Here is a 21410-nt window from a genome sequence, read left to right on the forward strand (position 1 = left end):
TTTAAAGACCTGCGGACACCCTGAGCGTGTATTTCAAGACATTGTGATGCTCGAATGACTTTACTATTTTGTTTTCTACTCGTACTTCTTTTTTTTTTATGATGTGCATTTGATCATAACCACACGTACAAGTAAGTCTACTGTCTGCCGATTTTTTTTTTCCTCCACACATTTGCTACAAATAATGGCTTTCAAGGTTGAAAACTAGTACGTGCTCATCATTATGCGACTGACTGAGCCGGAGGAAGGGATGCGTTGAAAAACCAGACAGACAGACAGAAAAGCAGGAAAAACAAAAGGAAAAAAAACGAAGAATAAGAAAGAAAAAAAATGGAGGCTGGTGGGGAGGAAATGGGGAAAGATTGGCTGTCATAATTAGGCTTGAGCTGGGTGCCATTTAGAGATGGTGGGAGGGCGAGAAGCATGAAAGGGGGAGGAAACGTGTGCGTGTGTGTGTGCGTGTGCGTCTCAAATCTCTCCCTGGCGGTGACAGAAGATAAGGTGATCAGCTGAACGCGCTACAAATCTGCAGCCTGTCGGTTTTCCCGACAGCTCTGTCCGTGTTGCATGGCTGATGAACACGCGTGCGCGCGCACACACATCGCTCAAAGCTAAGAAGCGTGTAAACCTGTATCACATTAGCGACAACACTGCATTTATTCAGCAACACACACCCACGCATGAGCCCGAATGTGCTGGATGAAAACACACACACACACACGCACACGCACACCCACACACAGACAAAGAGGGTCAAAAAGGAAGTCAACTGAAGAGTCTAATTAAGATGCTGCACTTTCAGAAATGTCCCAGGTGTCGTTAACGGCTCCAGCCGTCGTTTTGCGTAGCCTATTTTCCGGATTAAAGTCGCATTTTTTCCCCCATAATTTGGCCGGAAGTGCGATACTCCGGAGCGATTTATGTGTGAAATTATTAACACATTACTGTAGATCAATTCACGTATTATTTGGACATTTAACCACAAGAGGGCGCTCTTAGCCCGTGTTGGTAAATTGACGAGGAGTCTGACGTAAGCGAAGTCGAAGCGGGAGCGCCGCATCTTCTCGCTCCGGAGCTGGCGTTGTTGTTTAAAAGTGACATCGAGGATGAAGATTTCATTGGATTTTGTGATTTGGAGTGACACTGAAGGTTTGGTAAACTCGTTAGCATGCTATAGTTATATGAATAACTCTTAATATGTGACGTGAACATACCAGGCACGTTCTCAGTTTGTTGGTTATGCGTGAACATATCGTACGCTTATTCAGCCTGTTGTTCTCGATTTTATTTTTAATTGCGTGAGATGACGTGTCTGTACTTGGTGTTGGATTTTATCAAGTAAAATTCCCCCCAAAATGCGTCTTATACTCCAGTGCGACTTGTTTTTTTTTTTTATGGCTTTTATGGCTGGTGCGATTTATAATCCGGAAAAGACGATACTTTCAATTTTATTCACCCTCTTCTACGGGGTGGGGGATCGTCAAGGTGTGCACACTGGTTGCAGCCAAGCGGCGCAATCCATTTTCCCTTGATTGCGTCTCAAAGGAAACGATTTAAACCAACACTCGACCAAAAACAAAAACGGAGCAATGCCTGCTGTGATCCACTTTCGTCTTTTTTTTTCTTGCTCCTGTTGTCTATTGTGTCTTTGGTAATTTTGCGGCCTCATCCGACAAACACTGCCAAAAAAGCCCCCCCCCCCCGTTATAAAATGTGATTTTGCAACCTTTACTGCTTGTTTAGTTTTAAATAAACACGCTCCTCGACTGTGGAGAGGCTCTGGGAGGTTCCCCGAGTGTGTAATGACTTAAAAATGGATAGCCCTTCGACTAATGTTTAGACTCTTCAATAACTCACTCTCAATTAGGTCTCTGAATTGTCACCTGGCAACGGCACAAAGACGCTGAATTTACAAATAAGCATCATCTCATTTCACTTAATAATTATGGCAATGACACGACTCGTAAATAGTTTTAGCTTGACGGATGCTTTTGGCGATGCTACTAAAACGTTTTTTTTCTCCTTCAACGGTTTCCGTGACACATTTAAAAGGATGTAAACCATCGTTGCGGTTAAAAAGATATCAGTCGGCACTAAGTCCTATTGATCGTGACATCACCGCAATCACACACGCACGCGTTTGAAGCGTTTAGGCTGCCGGCCTCCAGGTCTGTGACTGTTCACTTTACATCTCATTAAGTATTGATCAACCATTCCTTGCAAATCCACCGGGGGGGGGGGGGGGGGGCTCACATACACACACTAAGAACAGAACTTGCTCGAGTACACTTTCATCATCTTTCAAGGGTGATGAACTTTCACACACAAACACGCACACACACACACAAAACAAAGGATTGGATCTTGTGCAGCAGCAGGCCAAGTGAACTCATATCTGTCATCGCATTCATTGCTTGAACACACACACACACACACACACACACACACACACACACACACACACACACACACACACACACACACACACACACACACACACACACACACACACACACACACACACACACACACACACACACACACACACACACACACACACACACACACACACCACAAACCATGAAGCATCCTTCTTGCAAATACAATGTCACCATAGAGAGTCGATTAAATCAAATAAATGCTTGCACACTTTTGTGTGTGTGCATGTGTGTATATACACTGTACGCTGGTGTTTCCCAACCTTTAACTGAGCCAAGGCACATCCTTTTGTTTTACATTGGAAAACAATCTCACCACCACACAGAAATGGCACAAAATGACCTAATACTAAAATAATGATGATCGCAAATGGACTGAGTGTAAAATCTGGCCTTGTTTCTTTGAACACAAAGCATATAAGCCTGCATTCGATTGTATAGGAGGCATTGCTTTGTTCTTGTTTTTAATCTGTGTACCTTCTGCCAGCTCGCAGGAGAGCATTTTATTCTTCTGTCTGTCCCTATACATCGCTGGCATCGATAGATGATTAAAAATTTACTTCCGTCCATCCAATCGCAATACAGTGTTCCTTGGCTATACCCTTTCAGGGACAATAGTTACTACAGTGGACGACAGTTTATCATGTTATCAGGTTACGAGGTGCATGAAATGGTTACGCTCCAGCTCTCTGTGACCTCCAGGATTATTGGTTTACCCCCCCCTCCAAAAAAAAAGTGATTAATTGTTCATAATGGCTACAAGACGGCGGCGATACCCTACGTTTGTCATAAGGAAACCACATCGTCACTATAATTCATTGGCGCCAATATGCCATAAGTTGTCAGCAAAGTAGCACTTTGTCTAACTGAAGCACCTCAATTCAGTCCAACTGTTCCTTTGCAGCAAGTTGCCGGCGAAACACTACTTTTGGCTAACTCTGTCGCCTCGATTCAGTTCAACATAGTTCTGCGACACAAAGACATTGACAGTTCCAAACTGTATGTATTGGGTGGATGATAAGTTATCCCTTTATCATCATACATCACCGTCGATAATATTATACTTGACAATTATCAATATATTTGGGAGTCCTGACTCGAAATGGCTAATATGAGTTGATGGTGGGAGAACAATTCTGGCAAGCGTTCCAGTTTCTCATGTGGCCTCTTCACAAAATCAATTGGCCACACTTGTCCAAGACGTGTTAAGAGTGGATTTGTCCCAATAATAAGGTCCGAAATGGGTTTGTTTGACTGACGAACAATGAAGCAGCAGTGTATATTAAAAAAAAAAAGTCCTAGCTGATGTCGTTTTATTGTTGTCTAAAAAGTGGGTTCCCCAGATGGCAAGAATTTATTTTTCCAAAGCAAGTCTAATGTTGACGACAAGGCCATTTTTCAAAGCTCCCACTTCCAATTCCTTTTCGGAAACTCATGTGTAACATTGGCGCATGTGATCGCCAACGATTTTTGCTTCAAAGGCCAACGTGGCAAGATTGGTGCTGAAACAGAATCTGCATGTGTGTGGTGCTCAGAGCACACCCGATCACAATACAACCAAAACTGTTACATGCCTGATTAAATCAATAAATAAATGTTGGGTCAGCCACAGCCAAAAAAAATAAAAATCCTTTGCATGCCAACTGACAGTCAGTTTGTACCTTCGCTTTCTGACTCGAGTTGATTGCCATTGTGAACCATAACCCTAGACGGGGATTTATGCAACCTCAAGAGTCCCTTTTTTTTTTTGCTTCACATTAATTGTCAAGGTGGCATGACATACTTACCCAGCATTGGTGTGTGCGCGTGTAACAGCGGTCTAGTGTGCGCCCAAAGTAGAGTAGGAGAGCTTCAAACATGAGTGGTAGCGTGGTAGTGGTGAATGAAGAGCCCAGCCCCCCCATCACCCCACCCCACACTCACACTGACCGACAGCCACTGAGAGCAGCCTATGCGTGCGTGCATGCAAATGTGTGGAGAAAGAATTGAAGTAATTAAAGCTCCCTTGCCTCCGTCTCTTGATTACAGGCTGTTTTGTTAACGAGCAGGAGCACGCACACACCAAAAATCCGACCTGCCAAAATCTTTAATCAGCCGTTCCCTCCTTCTCGTTTCCTCCCCGCGACCTACCGACCACGCCGCCGAAGCCCGACCAACATTTTTGCGTTTGTGCTCGCGGTCCGCCGCGATGCTCACATACGCCGACGCGCCACACAAGCGGTTGTAGCTCATCAATGCTAATCCCTTCCCCTCAGTCTCTTTGCCGCTGTCTAATCCAACATCTATCGGAATCCAGCTACCGTCGCTGCAGCCAGAATACACACGTAATCTTCTGCTATTTCGAGGCGGCGTCCATTTGTGTGCGCCGATAATTGGGGAGCCCTGCACGTGTGTGTGTGTGTGTGTGTGTGTTTAGAGCACATCTATCATCACCCGGTGTGTTTGCGTATGCAGGCAAACACGGCGGCGAAGAAGTCTACAAGTGTTTTTCTTTTCATCGCGAGGCCTGTCCTGCATGCAACCGCATGAGGATTTGTGGTCATAATGACATCAGCAAAACATCAACTTTCGTCACTGGGGACCGACTCGAGGCTTTTACGAATTGCTTACCGCATCAAAAGATAACTCGGCTGAGAATAAGGGACTGGGACTTAGTAATGAATGAATCTGGATTAATCAGATTTTAAATGGGTGTGCACAACCAAATCAGCATAATTATAGTGGCTACAAGCTCTGAAAGTGGAACTATGAGGGATTCCTCCGTTTACGAGGGAGTTTTTGTTCCTATGGCGCCGATCTGTTGCGACGTGTCATAACCTATCACTCGTCAACAAGTGAACTTTCTTCTGTGGAATCTATCATCAGCTGTTTGCTCTTTTGAGAACACCTAGGTGGCGTCAAAGCACTAGTAAATAGGAAGGTAGTCGTTGGTGTCGAGGAAGTATGTCAACACACTTTTCTATGTCGGTGAAGAGCTGAGTTTTAGCCGAGGGTTGCTAGCGAAGACGTTAGAGAGAGTTTGAAAAACACTTGTAGGCCATAAATATAAATATATTAGCATAAATATAAATTGGGCATGTTTTCTCGCGCCTCTCCGCAAATTACGTGCCGTTCGTGATGCCAAGGGACCCCCTCCCCCTGCCCATGATTAAAGAGGATGCTTCTATTATGCTACTAAACTACTCGGTAACCTGTAGGAGGCAATAAACTAATTTACGTGGCGGGGAACGGACGTGTCGCAGTTTTCTATTTATAGCCCAAAAGTTTTTTCACAGCAATATGTACCGTCATTATAACCTCACAACAGCGTTAACATCGGCTAGCGATAAACTGCGGCGCGTTCCGACGTGTGAATAAATTCTGGTTTACGTCACTGCCGTAGGAACAGAGGTCCCTCTTAAAATGAGGGCTCCACGTACAGGACCATCCTACTTTGACAAAATGAGTCCCATACATTAAGGCGTGAGTGTCTTCATATGCGAGCCAAAGGAATAGGTTCCGAACCACCCGCCAGAAAGAAAAGAAAACAAAACATCCAATCCATCAGAGAAAGGAATCTGCATGGCTCAATCTGTTGCCATGTTCACTGGCAACAAGTATGCTGACAGTCAGGCAAGGTTTAGGTTTTTCCATTGCATATTTTTCCTGGAAATCATACCTCAAGTTGCTTAAGAAGAAATCTGCAGCACACCCAATCAAATTCTTTCCTATTCAATTATTGTGTATTTAGCAAGGTGTGTTTGGCACAAGGGCACCGCTCCAGTTGTTTCCTAACACAAGAGGGAGGCACTGAAATGATGCCAGGAGAGCAATCAACGCCGGGGAGGGGTGACTCAGCCGCCATGAATGCCTTGATTTGTCAAGATCCATCCAATGGGCGCTTCACACATTCCCCGCAGATATTTTGGTATTTTACATAGCAACGTGGCAATAACTGGAGCTTACCCTTTGTATCTTTGAGGAACTATTTTTCCGACGTTCACCAACGCTGCGACGGAAAAATGTGAGTGATCTTTTGGCGCTAACATACTCAAAGTGCGCTGTCAACAGAGTGGCAAAAGTGTGTCAAAAAATATACACTTTGAAATATTATTACAATGGTACCTCTATGTTCGAAATTAATTGGTTCTGGATGAAATTTCTTAACTAGAACATTTTGTAAGTAAAGACGTGTTTTACATGTAAAAGCCCTAATTCGTTCCAAGCCCCCCCAAAATTGAGACATAAATGTTTCCTAAAGCAGAAAAATGCATCAAAATATGTTTATTATTTAATTATTAGATTACTGCACAATAAATGAGAGTTGTGTATCATGTAAAAAAATAAAAATGAAGATTAAAAATTATGGTACTTTCACTTTTAACTGCGTCCTCGTCTGGGTTTTTTTTTTCTTTCATTTTTTAACAATTCATCGACTCATGGATTACCAGGCCCATTCCATATGGGGACACATCAGACAGGACTCACTCTCACAGCATCCCCGCCACAATTCATTGCGCCATAGGACTCACAAAGACAGCTGCACAAGAACACACACACACACACACACAGGGTTTTGAGGGAAGCTGAAGTAGCCACAGGGGTTAGAGGACTGTAAATGGGAGAGTGTACAAAAGAAGTTTGAAGTGGGACAGAAAAGAGGAGGGTGGGGACGGGATACTGGTCAGCTAATTCAAAGCAGGATGAGAGGAGGATAAGAATGGGGGAGTGAGTGGGGGAGGGTCACGAAGGTGTGCCAAGAGTAAGGAGGGGGAGCGGGGCACCGCGGCTAAGCCCAAATCCTTCATTCAAAGACTGTGTATTCCTACACACCAACCACGTAATAAACATTGCACGCATTGGCTTGTGTGTATGTACACTCTTGAAGTCGAACGCAGTGGTGACAAATGGGACTTTTTTTTTTTGTTACGTGAAAAATAACTGCGTATTATTCTCAGCTGTTGTGTTTCTAAATGCTCCGTCTTTGCTTGTGTGAAGCACATTGAGTTGCCTTGTGTATGAAATGTGCTGTATGAATAAAGCTGGCTTGCTCTGCCTGAAATCGTATCACTTAGCATCCAAAAAACTCAAAACACTTTATTTTCTCTGGACCAATCAGAGTGGACCTGGACATTTTTTTTCCATGCAATCTGATATCTTGTCATATTAAGCTTTTTGGTCTCTTGACACACTTTCAGAAAAAAAAAATCTTCCTTTCCATGCAGATTATGAGAGCATATTGGAAACGCTGCATCTTCTCTCCAAAGATATTAAAGAGTTAACGCAAATAAACCCAATTGGCATTATTTGATCCCATCACCTAATCGGAATCAAAGAATCGGATCGATGTGGGAGATCGATCATGGAATGTGAAACGTTCAAATTATTATCACTTAAAATGTGATACGCACCTGTGGTACTGAGTCTGCAGAAACTGGAACTCCTCCTTGATGCGGTCCAGAGTCTCTGGGTACGTCAGCTTCAGCGACTGGGGGGTCCCCGATGCGGCGGCGGCGGCGGCGGCTGCCACCACGGAAGCCGAAGACCCCGGGGGTGGCTGGAGAGGTGCCTGAGGACAACGAAAACACACACAAGAAGTATTGACATGTGACACTTGCTCAACAAGGGGCGGCATGGGGGCATGGTGGGGGCACTTGCATGGCGGGTGGCGGGCAGTCTGTTACCAAGTGTCATCGGCAACGCTGCCAGATGTGAATGGGTTACAAAGACTTGGGGAAGGAGTGGGCGGGGGAGGGGGGGGTCATGGGGCGGATGAGATTCTTAGCCAAATGAGCACTCATTGTTTCATTGCAGCTATGGGGAGGGGGGGGAAAAAAAAAAAAGAAAGCCTAGCGGGTGGGGAGGGGACCTCATAAAGGCTGAAGAGGCTTTGGAACCCCAGTGCTTTTGGCTTCCTTCTCTGCAGGGTCCAGAGCAATTAGGAGGCTACAAGCACAAGTGTAATGCCGCAGGACAAGTAGACAAAAGAAGACTGAGGGCCGGACTGCGAGGGTGGCGGGGAAGGGGGAGGGGGGATGGGGGGGTCCCCCGTCTGTCGGTCTATCTGGCTCTGTGTCAACATCATAGGGCTCACTGGCCCACGGGGACGGAGAGTTCTCAAGCTCACAGGCGGTCAAGTAAGATAGAGAAGTTATGGAGCACTTGACTATTCAAGAACACCGCCATGAATTAAAAAAAAAAAATTAAAAAAAAAAGGGAAACTCAAATGATTCCACACTCAACAATTGTTATGACTTGTATTTATATTTATTTGAAATTAAATGTGCATTTCCTCTATTAAATATTTTTAGATTGGTGTTTGGGGGGTGGGTGGGAAGGGAATAGCCTTATGCTTACAGCCGGGGGGAAAAAAAAGCGCTTTGTTTTCAACAAATTAAGTCAGCTTACTGATTCTTAGTAGTCTATGCCAGGTGTGGAAATGAAGCAATATCCAGAACAAAGGTTTGAAACAGGGCAAAGAACAAAATGTCTCCAAAGTCGGGGAAAAAAAATGAGTGCAAGCAAATTTCCAACAGAAATAAGAGAAAAATGTGACAAAAATGTATTCAAAACGGCAATATACAACGCGGTGATAACATTCTACCAATTCAATAGTTGTGTAATATAACTACCGAAGCGAAAATACTTTATTAGCACTAGTGAATGGATCGAAAGGAGAAATGTTTGGAACTGGACAGAAACAGACGTTCAAAGTTCTCTGAACAGAATGTCGTGTGAATTCTACCGAAAGAAAATTAAGACTCCCTGGCCGCAAGCATGACATGCCTTCTTAAGGATTACTTTCCATTTCTAGTCCAATTGTTGAAGTTGTAAATGACTGGAGGTTTAAATTTAATTGGTAGTACAAATCAATTCTGCCTGGAGCCCTCAAATGTGTCGCCTATTACTTAACACACCAAAGCGCAGCGAATTTCGAACGAATTTTTTTATCAACTGCCGAGAATTATTCATGCTCATCACCACTAAGGAATTATACATTTGACTTGCATCTTTTTTTTGTGTGTGTCACATACTTTCCCTGCACTGTACACGTTTCCTCTCAAATGTATCTTGGAGGTCGCTCGCTTTATCCAGCCTTTTCCAGGCTTTATCCACGTGGCCAGGCACGTCCCGCCCAGGCATTTGTTCGGTGTCCTTAACGTCCTTGTGAAACATGAATCATCCAGCAGACATGTTTGTCCGGTCACATGAAAAGATCTCCGTCACTATCCCTGCCAGAGCCCCTTCAGATGCGGCCAATAGACGCTGGAGCCCAGAAAAGCTCAAGTCCTATCCCCGTCCCCATTATAGCATCAGAATATCGACGGGCGAGTCGACTAATGACGGCGGCGCCTTTGAAAACGTGTTCTTCTCACATCTGAGTGTCGCGCACATCAGCAACACATTAGCTTTAATTAACGGCAACATCACTCAGCCGGGATGCCAAAAAAGCACGGCGGCGCTTGGCTGGTGAGCGGTGGGGTAGGGGTAGGAATGAAAGCTGTGAAAATCAAACTCACATGTTGACATGACAGCGGCACAACGTGCCAATGACAGTCTACACCAGAAGTGGGCAAACTACGGCCCGTTGGTCTTTTTAATACGGCCCGCCAAAGGTTGGTCCACAATTAAGGTTTGATGTGGATGATTGCATTCATTTCAATTGGACTTGTAATAACAGGCATTTCACCGCCAGGTGGCACATTGACTTTAAGTTGAAGAACACGGGGGGGGGGGGGGTCTTTTCGACCACCTAGGACCTCTGTATCGCTCGACTTCTACTGGTCTGATCACAACCCATCTGCAGCAATGCACAGGCTAAAATAGGTAATCAACAACACTGTTGTCATTTTGTTCTCCCCGGGCCTGCGTGGGTTTTCTCCGGGTGCTCCGGTTTCCTCCCACATTCCAAAAACATGCATGGCAGGCTGATTGAACTCTCTAAAATTGTCCCTAGGTGTGAATGTGAGCGTGGATGCTTGTTCGTCTCTGTGTGCCCTGCGATTGGCTGGCAACCGATTCAGGGTGTCCCCCGCCTACTGCCCGAAGACAGCTGGGATAGGCTCCAGCACCCCCCGCGACCCTAGTGAGGATCAAGCGGTTCGGAAAATGGATGGATGGATATTAATACAGTACTTTCATGCTTTTGTTCTGTTGATGTTTGATATGGACTGTCAACAAATGCAGTTTATTTTTTATTTTTTAATGTACCATAGCTCGTGCTGACCTGGCCCTTCTGTCAAATTTTAAAAGTCAATGCGGCCCCCGAGCCAAAAGGTTTGCCCACCCCTGGTCTACACGGTGCGGCGGGTGTTGAAAGTCTACACGGCCCGGGTGTTAGTGCCATCCATTCGAGATATCTAGATAACACCCATATATCAACGGGAAAAAGCTCAATCATTTCAAAACGTTTTTTTTTTTTCACCTTTAATGTGAGCCATAACCTGTACAATCCATCCATCCAATTTCCGATCCATATATCCTCACAAGGGTCGCGGCGGGTGCTGGAGCCTATCCCAGCCGTCTTCAGGCGGTAGGCGGGGGACACCCTGAACCGGTTGCCAATCAATCGCAGAGACGAACAACCATCCACACTCACACTCACACCGAGGGACAATTTTGGGGTGTTCAATCAGCCTGCCATGCATGTTTTTAGAATGTGGGAGGAAACCGGAGTACCCGGAGAAAACCCACGCAGGCCCGGGGAGAACATGCAAACTCCACACCCAGTACCTCTGCACTGTGAGGTCAACACGCTAACCACTGGTCCACCTGTACAACTTCAGAGAAAAAAAATTGAAAGCTAAGAAGCAAAGACAAACAAGATGATGTGGCTGCACACCCTCTTCTAACTGTGGATGTTGCTATGGTTACGATGAAACAATCATCATATTCAAACTTTTCTTCGAGCCGTGATCCGCGGGGAGCTTCCATAACCTTACGCCCTTTTCACCCTTCACTTGCTCATTGTGAAAGAGTAGTGGGGTAGCCTCATGGAACGATGACGACGCCCCCCCCCCCCCCCCAGTTCCCAATACGACCATATTTGGACGTGCTGACACAGGAGCACCAGGAAGTAAAATTGGAGACTTTTGGCGCTGGTTTAGAAAAGTGGTCAACCACACATTGACAAGAGCTATCTTTTATCGCTGGAAAAATAAACCCTGGCTTTTCTGATTTGATTTGAAATGAACGAGTTCGTCAACAGCACACCGCGCCCTGCTAAGTGCAGTGTGAAAAGGGATTTCGTAAGATCTCATCGTTATCAGTCAGAAGAAAAAAGAATGTCCAAGGCATTAAATACACCATGGGACACAGTGAAGACCAAAATCATCAAGTGGAGAAACCCCCTCCAGCCCCCCCCCCCAAAAAAAGGCACAACAGTGACATGACCCCTCCAAATTTAATGAAAACATGAAACGAAAACAGGTCAGGCAAGCTGCCAAGAGGCCGAGCTCAACAAAGCAGCCGTGGAGATTTCTGACAAGTACATGTGACAACAATCTTCCGCTTTCTTCATGCTGCAGGCCCGGGGAGCGAGACGGAAGCGAGCCTTATCTTACAAAATGACGACCATGCGAGTGCGGATAAGATGCACGCCAAAGAGTTTGAAGGAGGTCATGAAAGGAAAAGGAGAAGAGATAACAGATGTAAGATACAAGGGCCGAGGGACTGGCGACCCAGAAAGTTGCAACTGCTCGGAAAAGAGAAAAGCGCTAATGAAACGCTGTCAATCTGACGGCCCGATCTCCCCCCCCCCCCCCCCACACACACACACACGCCAATTAACCTACAGAGAAGAAAAGTCACTTCGGCCTTTTCAAGGGAGGCTACGTGGAGGGCGAAGGATGAACCATACCGTCTCGTCTTACTCTCATTTCAAGAAATACCTTCCTTTTTATGTTTTTTTTTTCTCGCTTGAGCAAGAGGAGAGAGCGCGTCCTTGACATGTTGAAGAGTTATGGGTGTACAAAATTAATAGATAAAATTAAATAAATAAAGAAAAGAACGGGGGGGGGGGTTCATGAAATAATGCCAGAGATATTATTTTCATTCATCAGTCCTTGCTTTAAAAAAATGTTTAGTATACACAATCTGTCCTTGCACCACACTGTGTTTCTTGTCTATTTTGAGGGGGGGGGGGGTTACATTTTTCAAGTGCCTCTTCTTTCACAGCCAACATTAACATTTGTATGTCATCTTGGCTTTTTTTGTCTCCCTGATGAGAGGCGATGTCTAATTTTGTTTATTTTATACATATCGGCGCCCTCCTAAAATAATGATGGCAATGGTGGCCCAATGCAACTTTTAACTCCCTCTTGCCATGGGTTAAGATGATTAACTAATTAATTAAGATTAACTTTCTTTGAAAGGATAATCCTTCGTGGTGAGAATATTCAAAGCAACAGGCTTGACCAACAACGCAAAGACGCTCGCCGGTCTCTTATTTGTCACCGAAATGTAAACGGGAAGGTTTGTTGTGTGGATCAGTGAATAAAACAGGCCAGCATAAAATGATCAACAGAAAAACTGAGCCAAAAGTGGCATTTGTTTAATAACTACATCACGATAGGAATAACGTGCGGGTCCTTATGAGTTGAGGTTAACACCCAACTTTGCGTGACAATAACAAAGTTATTATGGTCAAAGAAAAAAAAAAATCCATACAATACACAAATGCATTGCTGTACGTCTCTTGAGCTCCGGGAAAACAAAAGAGCAGACATTCAAACGAAAGCACTTGTGGAGTCTGCCAAGAATGTGGCCGTGCCCGCTGTTTTCATTTGAGTTGCCTTCATACCGCAGGCAACAAAACCACAATGACCTCACATCCTTGCTCGCCAACCATGTGTGTGTGCGCGCTCACACACACACACACCATGGGAGTAGACAACACGCCCACACACGCCACCTCAGACAGCGGATGCGTACAAGATGCCGCTTTTCCGCAAGTATTTACGAGCACATGTGCGCTTTATTGCCTTCTCATGAGCGGCCTCCGCACGGACAAAGTGAAAATCCACAATCAAGCATCTCGACCGTCACGCCGGAATACGGTTTGTGCACGGATGTGAAATGGGGGCGGTGGCCGTTATCGCATGGGCGTGATGGCTGCAATCAGATGCGTGCGGGGTGGGGGGGGGGGGGGGGGCAAAAACCAAAACAGAGTCCTTTATTGTATTTTCTTCTAAAGCCTAACGGGTCGAAACTTTGTGTGAAAAGCCATCACATTCTTTTCACACATGCAAATGCGCTTTGACATGCTTGCTCAGCACCCAAAAAAAACCCCAGATCAAAGACCGCCCGTAACCGCAGCACTTCTTTGGCAATCCTAGCTTGCTTGACTACTTTTGTCTTTTCGGCAGTGCGCTCAACCTTGCCAACTTTTACTACACCCTGCACCGCAGAAAGATTTTAATCGAGTCTTTCTTGTGCACAAATTGCGCCGCCGCTTGACTTTCGCGGCGCTCGGCCCATTCGTCGGGCCACTAATTACACTCCTTCACCCACAGAACACCCTAAACACCTGCCAAATTCTGCCAAAACAGTTTCTGTATGTGCAGCTTCCCCATTTAAGTTCTGGTCGGTTTTCCACTTCGATATAGCGCCACAGGAAAGTGAAACCGCAGTGCGCTGAATGTATAAGCCAAACGATAGCTGTGTACATGTTCAGGAGACATTTGATTCAAGAGGAGACTGCGGAGCATAATACTGCGGCGTCATCAGCAAAGCAACGTGGTAAGCTAATGTGAGCGCAATGCTTCCCAATCGCACTTTTATACAAACTCCCTTGATTGGTTTAAAAATGAATCGCTAAAAATTGTGTGACGGGAACATATAGAGACATTCCTCGGACACAATTACAGCTTTGTGTTCAACTCAACAGGCCGAGAGATGTACATTTGTCGACGGAGATGAGAGCATCGGGATTTCAGGATTCACGAAACGGTGGGAAATGCTGTACATGAGAGCATTTGTCATTAGTAGCCTTGTATCGACACATCGCTGAATCTGCTCGATTCATGAGCGACCCCAAGTGGATTACGTCACCCAAAGGATATTGGCTCAGCAAGGTTGGAACGGCAGCAGAACGGGTACTAGAAATAGTACCAGGTCGTAAAAGTGGCATAAGTGCTTAGTACACAAGCACCCCCATATAAAAAAAATTTTGATTGTGCATATTAGTGGCGATCCTAATTCTGCGTTTTTCGCTTTTCTCTTCCTCACTTAGGCGAAGAGCTTGGACTGTATTTCAAAAGTACAATTTCTTTGAATAACAGCGAATGAGGTGGCGTCAGGCACACTTGTACTCCTCAACCCTTGAATCTCCGTCCAGCCCATTTATACCCAACTACCATCTGGAAGGAAGGGACGGCGTGTCGGCAAACCGTCAGCAAACCGCCTCACTGAGAGGCAACAGCCTCATTTGCAGTGTTTTAAATTGTCTCCCTCCAGAGAAGACAAAAAGTCAAACCAGCGCAACAGCATCACTCTACTTGGTTCCGAGCTGGAGAAAACGTGCTGCTAATGTCTCAATGACTCCGCCACTTAGAGGGGAGGGGCAGGCAGCCAGGCACCTGTTTCATTAGCACCATACATCTCTTCTTTCTCAACCGCCCCCCCCCCCCCGCCACTCCCACTCCCGCCTTCCTTTTCCGAAGGCTCATTTCTCCCGCAAGCCTCCTTATTTAAATTTCCCCGCTGTCAGCCCACATTAGCAGATAGCTACGGTTTGCCTGTCAGCCGCCTTAATTGCTAGAGGTGGCTTCTTTTATTAGGTAACCCTCGCTCCTCCCCTCAGCTCGTTTGCCAATTCCACCGAGACGCACCTCCACGGCGGCGCGCGTGTGTAAACCGGCGATCCCCGCAGCCTCGTTTCCTTCATTTTCTCCTGCGCTCTCTCTCTTTGCCCTCGAACCAACCACTGGCTGAGCAAAATAAAAAATAAAAATAGGAGGCGAGCTGCTTGATCGATAGCCACGCTCACACGTGGGCGGCCGCGATGAGAAATAGCTCAAGTCGAGCGGCCTAAAGGCAACGCACTAGTGCTGCGGCAACTAACCCACTAACCAGCTCGATATTGGAGTGAAGCAAACGTGGAAAGAAGCGCTTCTCGGAGTTGGAGGAACAGTGCCCGCAAAAGGCTGCAGAAGTCTGAGGGTGACTTCCACAATTTTTATGAGCTTCGCTGTGACCTATTTTGGAGGGAAACAATGAAGAAAACAGAACGAGACTGTCGTAACTCGGTGTACGTAAGATGCCACGCGAGCCCTGTCTAAATAGGAACTGGGGTCAAGATGGCACGTTCCAGTCTGACATCTCAAGAGCACATACAAGAGAATAAGATTTTTATACTTCGAGGAGGAGCTAAATTTCATCTGGGTTTTAGTGAAAGGTGAAATAATACTAAACGGTATTATTTTAGTACATGTATTATATACGGCTCAAAGCGAGGGTGTCGCTCATTTTTACGGCGGGCCACGTTGTCGTTAAGGCTCCTAAGCGCGGGCCCGTTATGACTGAAATCAAATAAATGTTGAACTCATCTCATCGTATTATTAATGATTCACAACAAATTGACGGATTAGTAGTTTGGAAATTGAAAGTTATGGATAATTTGTTCAACCATCGATCGAGTTACTGTTAAAAGGATCACAGAAATTCTTGCAAAATCTCAAGATGATTTATCACACGAGATTTGGATCCAAATTTTCGCAGGGATCATCGGAGTCGACGCATGTTTCGTGAACGCTGGCCGCATTAAAGGACGTGGCGGGCTGGATCTCACCCCCTGGGCCTTGTGTTTGACACCTACGATTTCGAGCAATTTGAAACATTTAGAGGGCTCGTCAATTACGTGTTTTAGTTATTTGCGGCGGGGCCCACGTTTGCTGCCAGAACTCCGGAAGCCTTCAAAAACGTAATGCCCTTATCAAACTATCGCTTACGCATTCACTTCGATTTAAAGACCCAGTCGGTCAACACCGAGCCAATTGGCCACACTTTGTATTATTGAGCGACTCGCTGACAACCCTGGATGCTGAAATTCTTTCACCGACTCCAAAGCGGTTGACAAAAATGTCCATTCAACGACACCGACGTCAACGTAAAACATCAACGCAACGAACGCTTTTGATGACGAGTAACATGACCAGATTTGCAACCACGGTACATCGGAAGCTATGACAGCGTGTCTTCTGTTTATGGCTATTTGTGGTGTGTCTTTATTAACTCATTCAGTACCAGCCAATTCTGGACCAAGTCTGAAAAGACGTTTAAAAACGTCTTTGGGAGTGAATGAGTTAAGTAATTTGTTGTAAAGTGGTTTTTATTACTCCTAGAAAATAAATGTGCGAAATAACAGCGGTTAAGGAATCCACAGAACGCAATTTTTCACAATACAGTGCCACCGTATACCAGCCGGAAACAGACGAATGTGTTGTTGGGCACACAAACTTCGAACCTTTGCGAGTATTTCAACCAATCGGACTTTTCCGGTCAACAAGAACGCAGATCTTCAGCCAAGTCTCTTTCCAACGCACATTGTGACAATACTGGACATCCCCAATCTCCGGGTTTACTGAACTAACTCCAAACCCCCATCGGAGGCACAGTTTGCGTCCAAAGCATGAGGCGCATGTATGGGCAAATTGACAAAATGATATTTTCAACATAATCCGCTGAGACAAAGCATGTGTTGGGCAAAAGGTCGCTCGCAAATCCATTTTAACTGCATTAGTTTCATAAGAGGAAGTTGGGACTCCTACGAGACTCCATCAAGACAACGGCGCTTGAAGCGTAACCAGACGGAAGCAGGGTTCTGGTGTCCATAATTTTGCGAGAACTCGTTTAGGTCACCAAATCCAAGGCAGGCTTTCGTGCCGTCTTAAAAGTACAGAAACGGTACGTTTCATTGTAGAGCGGGGATCTGTTGTCGCGCACTAACTGCTGTTGAGCAGGGCAAAAGCGCTAACGAAACAGACGACACGAGTACTCACAGGAGTGGCCATTAGCAAACCCCTCCCCCCACCCCCAAACGAGGGCATTGTCCTGTAGAAAATGGAGGAAAAGGGCAGTTGGGATTATTACAAGACGGCGGGGATGATCATTTGGATAGATACAAGATTAGCAATGCTTTGTGATGACGGAACAAAGGCCACGAAAAAGGTCATTTAATTCCACGTCCTGTCAAAGCAAATATGTGCGGGAAACGTTTGATATTGTGCTATTAATTCTAAAATCCATTTAACATGTACTCTCATGAACAGAGTACATGATTAATTTAGGTAGTGTGTGACGCGCACGATCCGTAGCATTAGGTACACATGAGCTCTTTTGGTGGGGGGGGGGGGGGGGGGGGGGGATAAATCTTACTTTTGAATACGGATGTACCAATACAAGGTGTAGGATCATGGAAGCAGTCACAAAAAAATGAAATAAAATAAAATGGCGAATCCACATCTGCGTCAAAAAGAAAGGTCTTTGTCCGTAATTCATTTTTTTGGGCCATTGTGTAAAATTACATTTTATACATACCTCAAAGGTAGTAGAGGAATCAGTACTCTGTAGTACTCAATAAATATCCATACGGGCATCAGTCTAAAAAAAAAAACGTGGTAAAGTCAAATTTACGACTTTATATCGACATTTGAAGCCTGAAGTCGATTTATTGCTCATCACGTGTTTTGGGCACCTTGTTTTTCCCAATGGGCTCACACACACAGCGGGCTTTCGAGTCGCCCGTCTGCTGCCGACACTTTGTGGAGCACTGAAATGTCTGGCCAACAAGGAGACGCAGTCTTTATAGATCTGCGTGGTTCCCCGAGTACGAAAATAAGTTGGTTGTGGTCGAGAATAGCGGTTAGCCTCGCTAGCTTCAGCTATTCCGATCGCTGAGAGTCTTAAAATATTCAGAGTAGCAAGACCACGGGGCTGCTGGTGAAGAATGAGGGCAGCAGCACCAAGTGAAGCTTTATTTTCTTCGCCAAAATGGGATGTCCAATAATCCGCTAATGATTACCGGGTGCTAACGAAAACTGTATTCAAATCACAACAAGCATCAACACCGCTACACTTGTCGTCACACCGTCGAACGGTCGTACTACAAAGTACTATGCTACGAGTATTGTACATGTACCATTTGGGGAGGGGGGCGGGGGGACAAAAAAACTAAATTCTATCCCTAAATGCGATAAACATAGAAATGCTCAATTCTTTAGGAGCCTACATGGTGAAAATTGAACGCTAAGTTCTTTCTTGAGGACAGAAATCATATTTCAGCCCAGGACGCGGCACACCGACGGGTTACCGGCCGCTTTGCCTTTCACGGATGAAACCGTGTGCCAAGTTGACGGGCCCTTCGCTCTAAGGTGAGAATCTGAGCTATTCCCTGGCTTTGCCCGTTTGTGTGTGTTTACCGAAAAAGAAACGGGGTCACCCCCCGCCCCCCCCCTCCCCTCCAACAAGTGCCGCTGCGGCAGACTGCGCCTCTCGCCCTGGGATGCCTGCCCATTCGTTTAAGATGTGGTTTGGAGCCTCTCGCAGGAACACAGCGAGGAGAGGCTGGATGAGAGGGATTGGGTTTACAGCGTAAACCGCAGAGCCACAGTCTGCCTCCTGCCCTGCCTTTCCTGCGGGCCCTCTTACTACACACACAGCTGCCGGTGGTCACAAGATCACAGCAAAGGAAGTGAGGGGGGGGGGGGGGCTCGAAGGCCGATAAGGACATGATGCTGCGTCAAATCTATTCGCTTAAAAAAAAAAAAAAGTATGTTTTGTTTTCCCACCTGTGGAAGAATTGCGAGTAAATTCACATTTGCATGTCTAATCTGTTTCCGTAGCGTGGGGGTGGAAGGGTGTGGGGGGGGGCAGCGTGGCTGAGGCATGGAGATGAGAGTTAGGCAAATGAGCGAGTCCTTCATTGATACTTCACGCAGTTAGAGGACCAGTGTTTATGTATTTCAGTCAGCTCAAAAGCCCTCCACCTAACTTGATTGACGCAAATTAAAACCTGGGTGCATCTCTCACGGGAGAAAAAAAAAACATTGTCATGAGATGGTGGTACCATCGAAATTACTTCCTTGTACCCATGACACTCGATTTATGGATTGGCCATTGATGGAAAAGTGGTACTTATGGGGTACAATCTTGTAGATGAGGGCTTCTCAAACCCCTTACGAGTAAGATTATTTTATATGAAGTTATTTTTTTTAAACATTTCAACTTATACATTGAAATTGCTTGTGTCACAATCATTACCAGAGTTTTGAACTGACCCAAAGTCAAATTAGGATTAGGGAGGAAGAAATTGGTTTACAGGGTTTGTTTTAGCCTCCACATGTCTGTATGCATTTTTTTTTTAAATGACAAAACGTGACTTGTAAATTCTTTTGCGAAACCCCAACCTGTATGTTTGTTTATCTTCTAAACAAACATACAGAATGCTTTTGCATCGTGACTTTGCTTACTCTCCAGATCAGACGATGATTGATTTATTTTATCATGGTCAAAAAAAAAAGAAGAAGAAATAAATCCAAACACAACCAAAATGCTTGTCCTCGGTAAGGGGTCACATGTGAGCTGGAGTCTACCCAAGATGACTTTGGGCGAGGGGGCAGGGCAAAAACTGGAATGGTCACCAGCGAATTGCAGGGCATACTGTATATACAAAGAAACAACCATTCTATAAAGAATGAAATATCTTCAATGAAACTTTAGTGCATGTCGTGGGAATGCGACAGCAAAGACAAAGCCCACACAAACGAGCAAACCCGGAACGTCAGAACTGTGTAGCTGACGTGCTAACCACTAACACAGCCTAACAATACCGGGAACATACTGACACACCGGTTCATGTGGTCGACGACAATTACTGTGGTCACACCTGAGTGAGAAAACCTAAAAAAGGTTACATGACGGGGCAACTTTGATGACAATTTGCCTTTTGTACGCCGAAGACTAAGGGAAGTATAACCGTCCAGTATAAACGCTGATCTTCAAAAACATGTTTGGCGTTACTACTGTGACCGCATCGAATAGACAAAAGCGGCTTAAACGGCCACCGTTTGGATTTTAATCCCCGATCATCTTGCCTTCCTGTTGTTGCTAGGCAGTTACAATCAATCCTACGCCCAAGATAAGATACAGTACTACGCTCAACAGTTGAGTCCCAGTAAGCGCTATAGGTACTTCCACACAGCAGGAGGGTGACAATAAGATGGCAAGAGCTAAATATGACTCCGTCACTCAGTCGAGTGATGGTAAAAATAGCATGCCGCAATCCTTTTGAACATCTTGTAAAAAGGTTGCATTAATATTTATGGATTTCTGGGGCAGTGTTGATGTGTTTTTAACATGGTGGTGTCTTACAGTTAGAAAAACAAAAAGATACATATTCATTTAGCAAGCGCATGATGTGAATGAAACTCCCAGGGAGAGACAATGATCGACAAAGAAGCAACAACATTATTTTCCATCTATTTAAAGGCTTTATGCACTATACAAACACAAAATATGCATCTGAGGTTCACTTTTTTTTTTTTTGGTCCATTTGGAGTCACTATCGATACATTCTACAATCTACACCGGAGAGTCTGTGACTTGCTTTAAAGGCAGTTGAAAGACACGGGAGTAAGTGAACGGGGATGTTGTTAGCTTAGGTTAGCCAGTCTGAAGGGTTGAGGCCAAAGTGAATGTTTATTTTGTTAGCGTTTGTTCAATAAAGTAATTAAAAGTGGCTGTATAATTTTGTGACTAGTTATGCTATAACTAGTGAGGATAAATTATATTGAATTACCTTTTTTTGTAATTGTGTCAGCTTGTAGACGTGTTCTTCTGCAAGCTAGCTCTGATTCACAGGAGACACAGTGACATTTAGATTCTTTTTTTTAAGGGTGAAATAATTCCTAACTTTGGACATTCTCCGTCTCTTTGCTTCTGGCTTGTGCTTATTGCTACGCAAGTCTGCAATAAAACGAGTTTGTGCCATAAAAC

At 45.1% G+C, this 21410-nt stretch overlaps 1 protein-coding gene across 6 annotated transcripts in view; it reads right to left on the reverse strand.

Annotated features, from left to right (window-relative positions):
* tle2a (TLE family member 2, transcriptional corepressor a) overlaps window positions 1–21410 on the reverse strand; it is a 39475-nt gene that overhangs the window by 16967 nt on the left and 1098 nt on the right. For all 6 annotated transcript variants that reach the window (XM_086115994.1, XM_086115997.1, XM_086115995.1 and 3 more), the window contains one exon: window positions 7829–7986. In XM_086115994.1, the coding sequence (XP_085972120.1) occupies window positions 7829–7986 (158 nt within the window). The remainder of the gene's footprint in view (window positions 1–7828; window positions 7987–21410) is intronic.

This window comes from Hippocampus guttulatus, chromosome 7 (genome assembly GCF_054856545.1).
Source record: "Hippocampus guttulatus isolate MCC_2025c chromosome 7, RoL_Hgut_1.0, whole genome shotgun sequence".
NCBI classification, from domain to species: Eukaryota; Metazoa; Chordata; class Actinopteri; order Syngnathiformes; family Syngnathidae; genus Hippocampus; species Hippocampus guttulatus.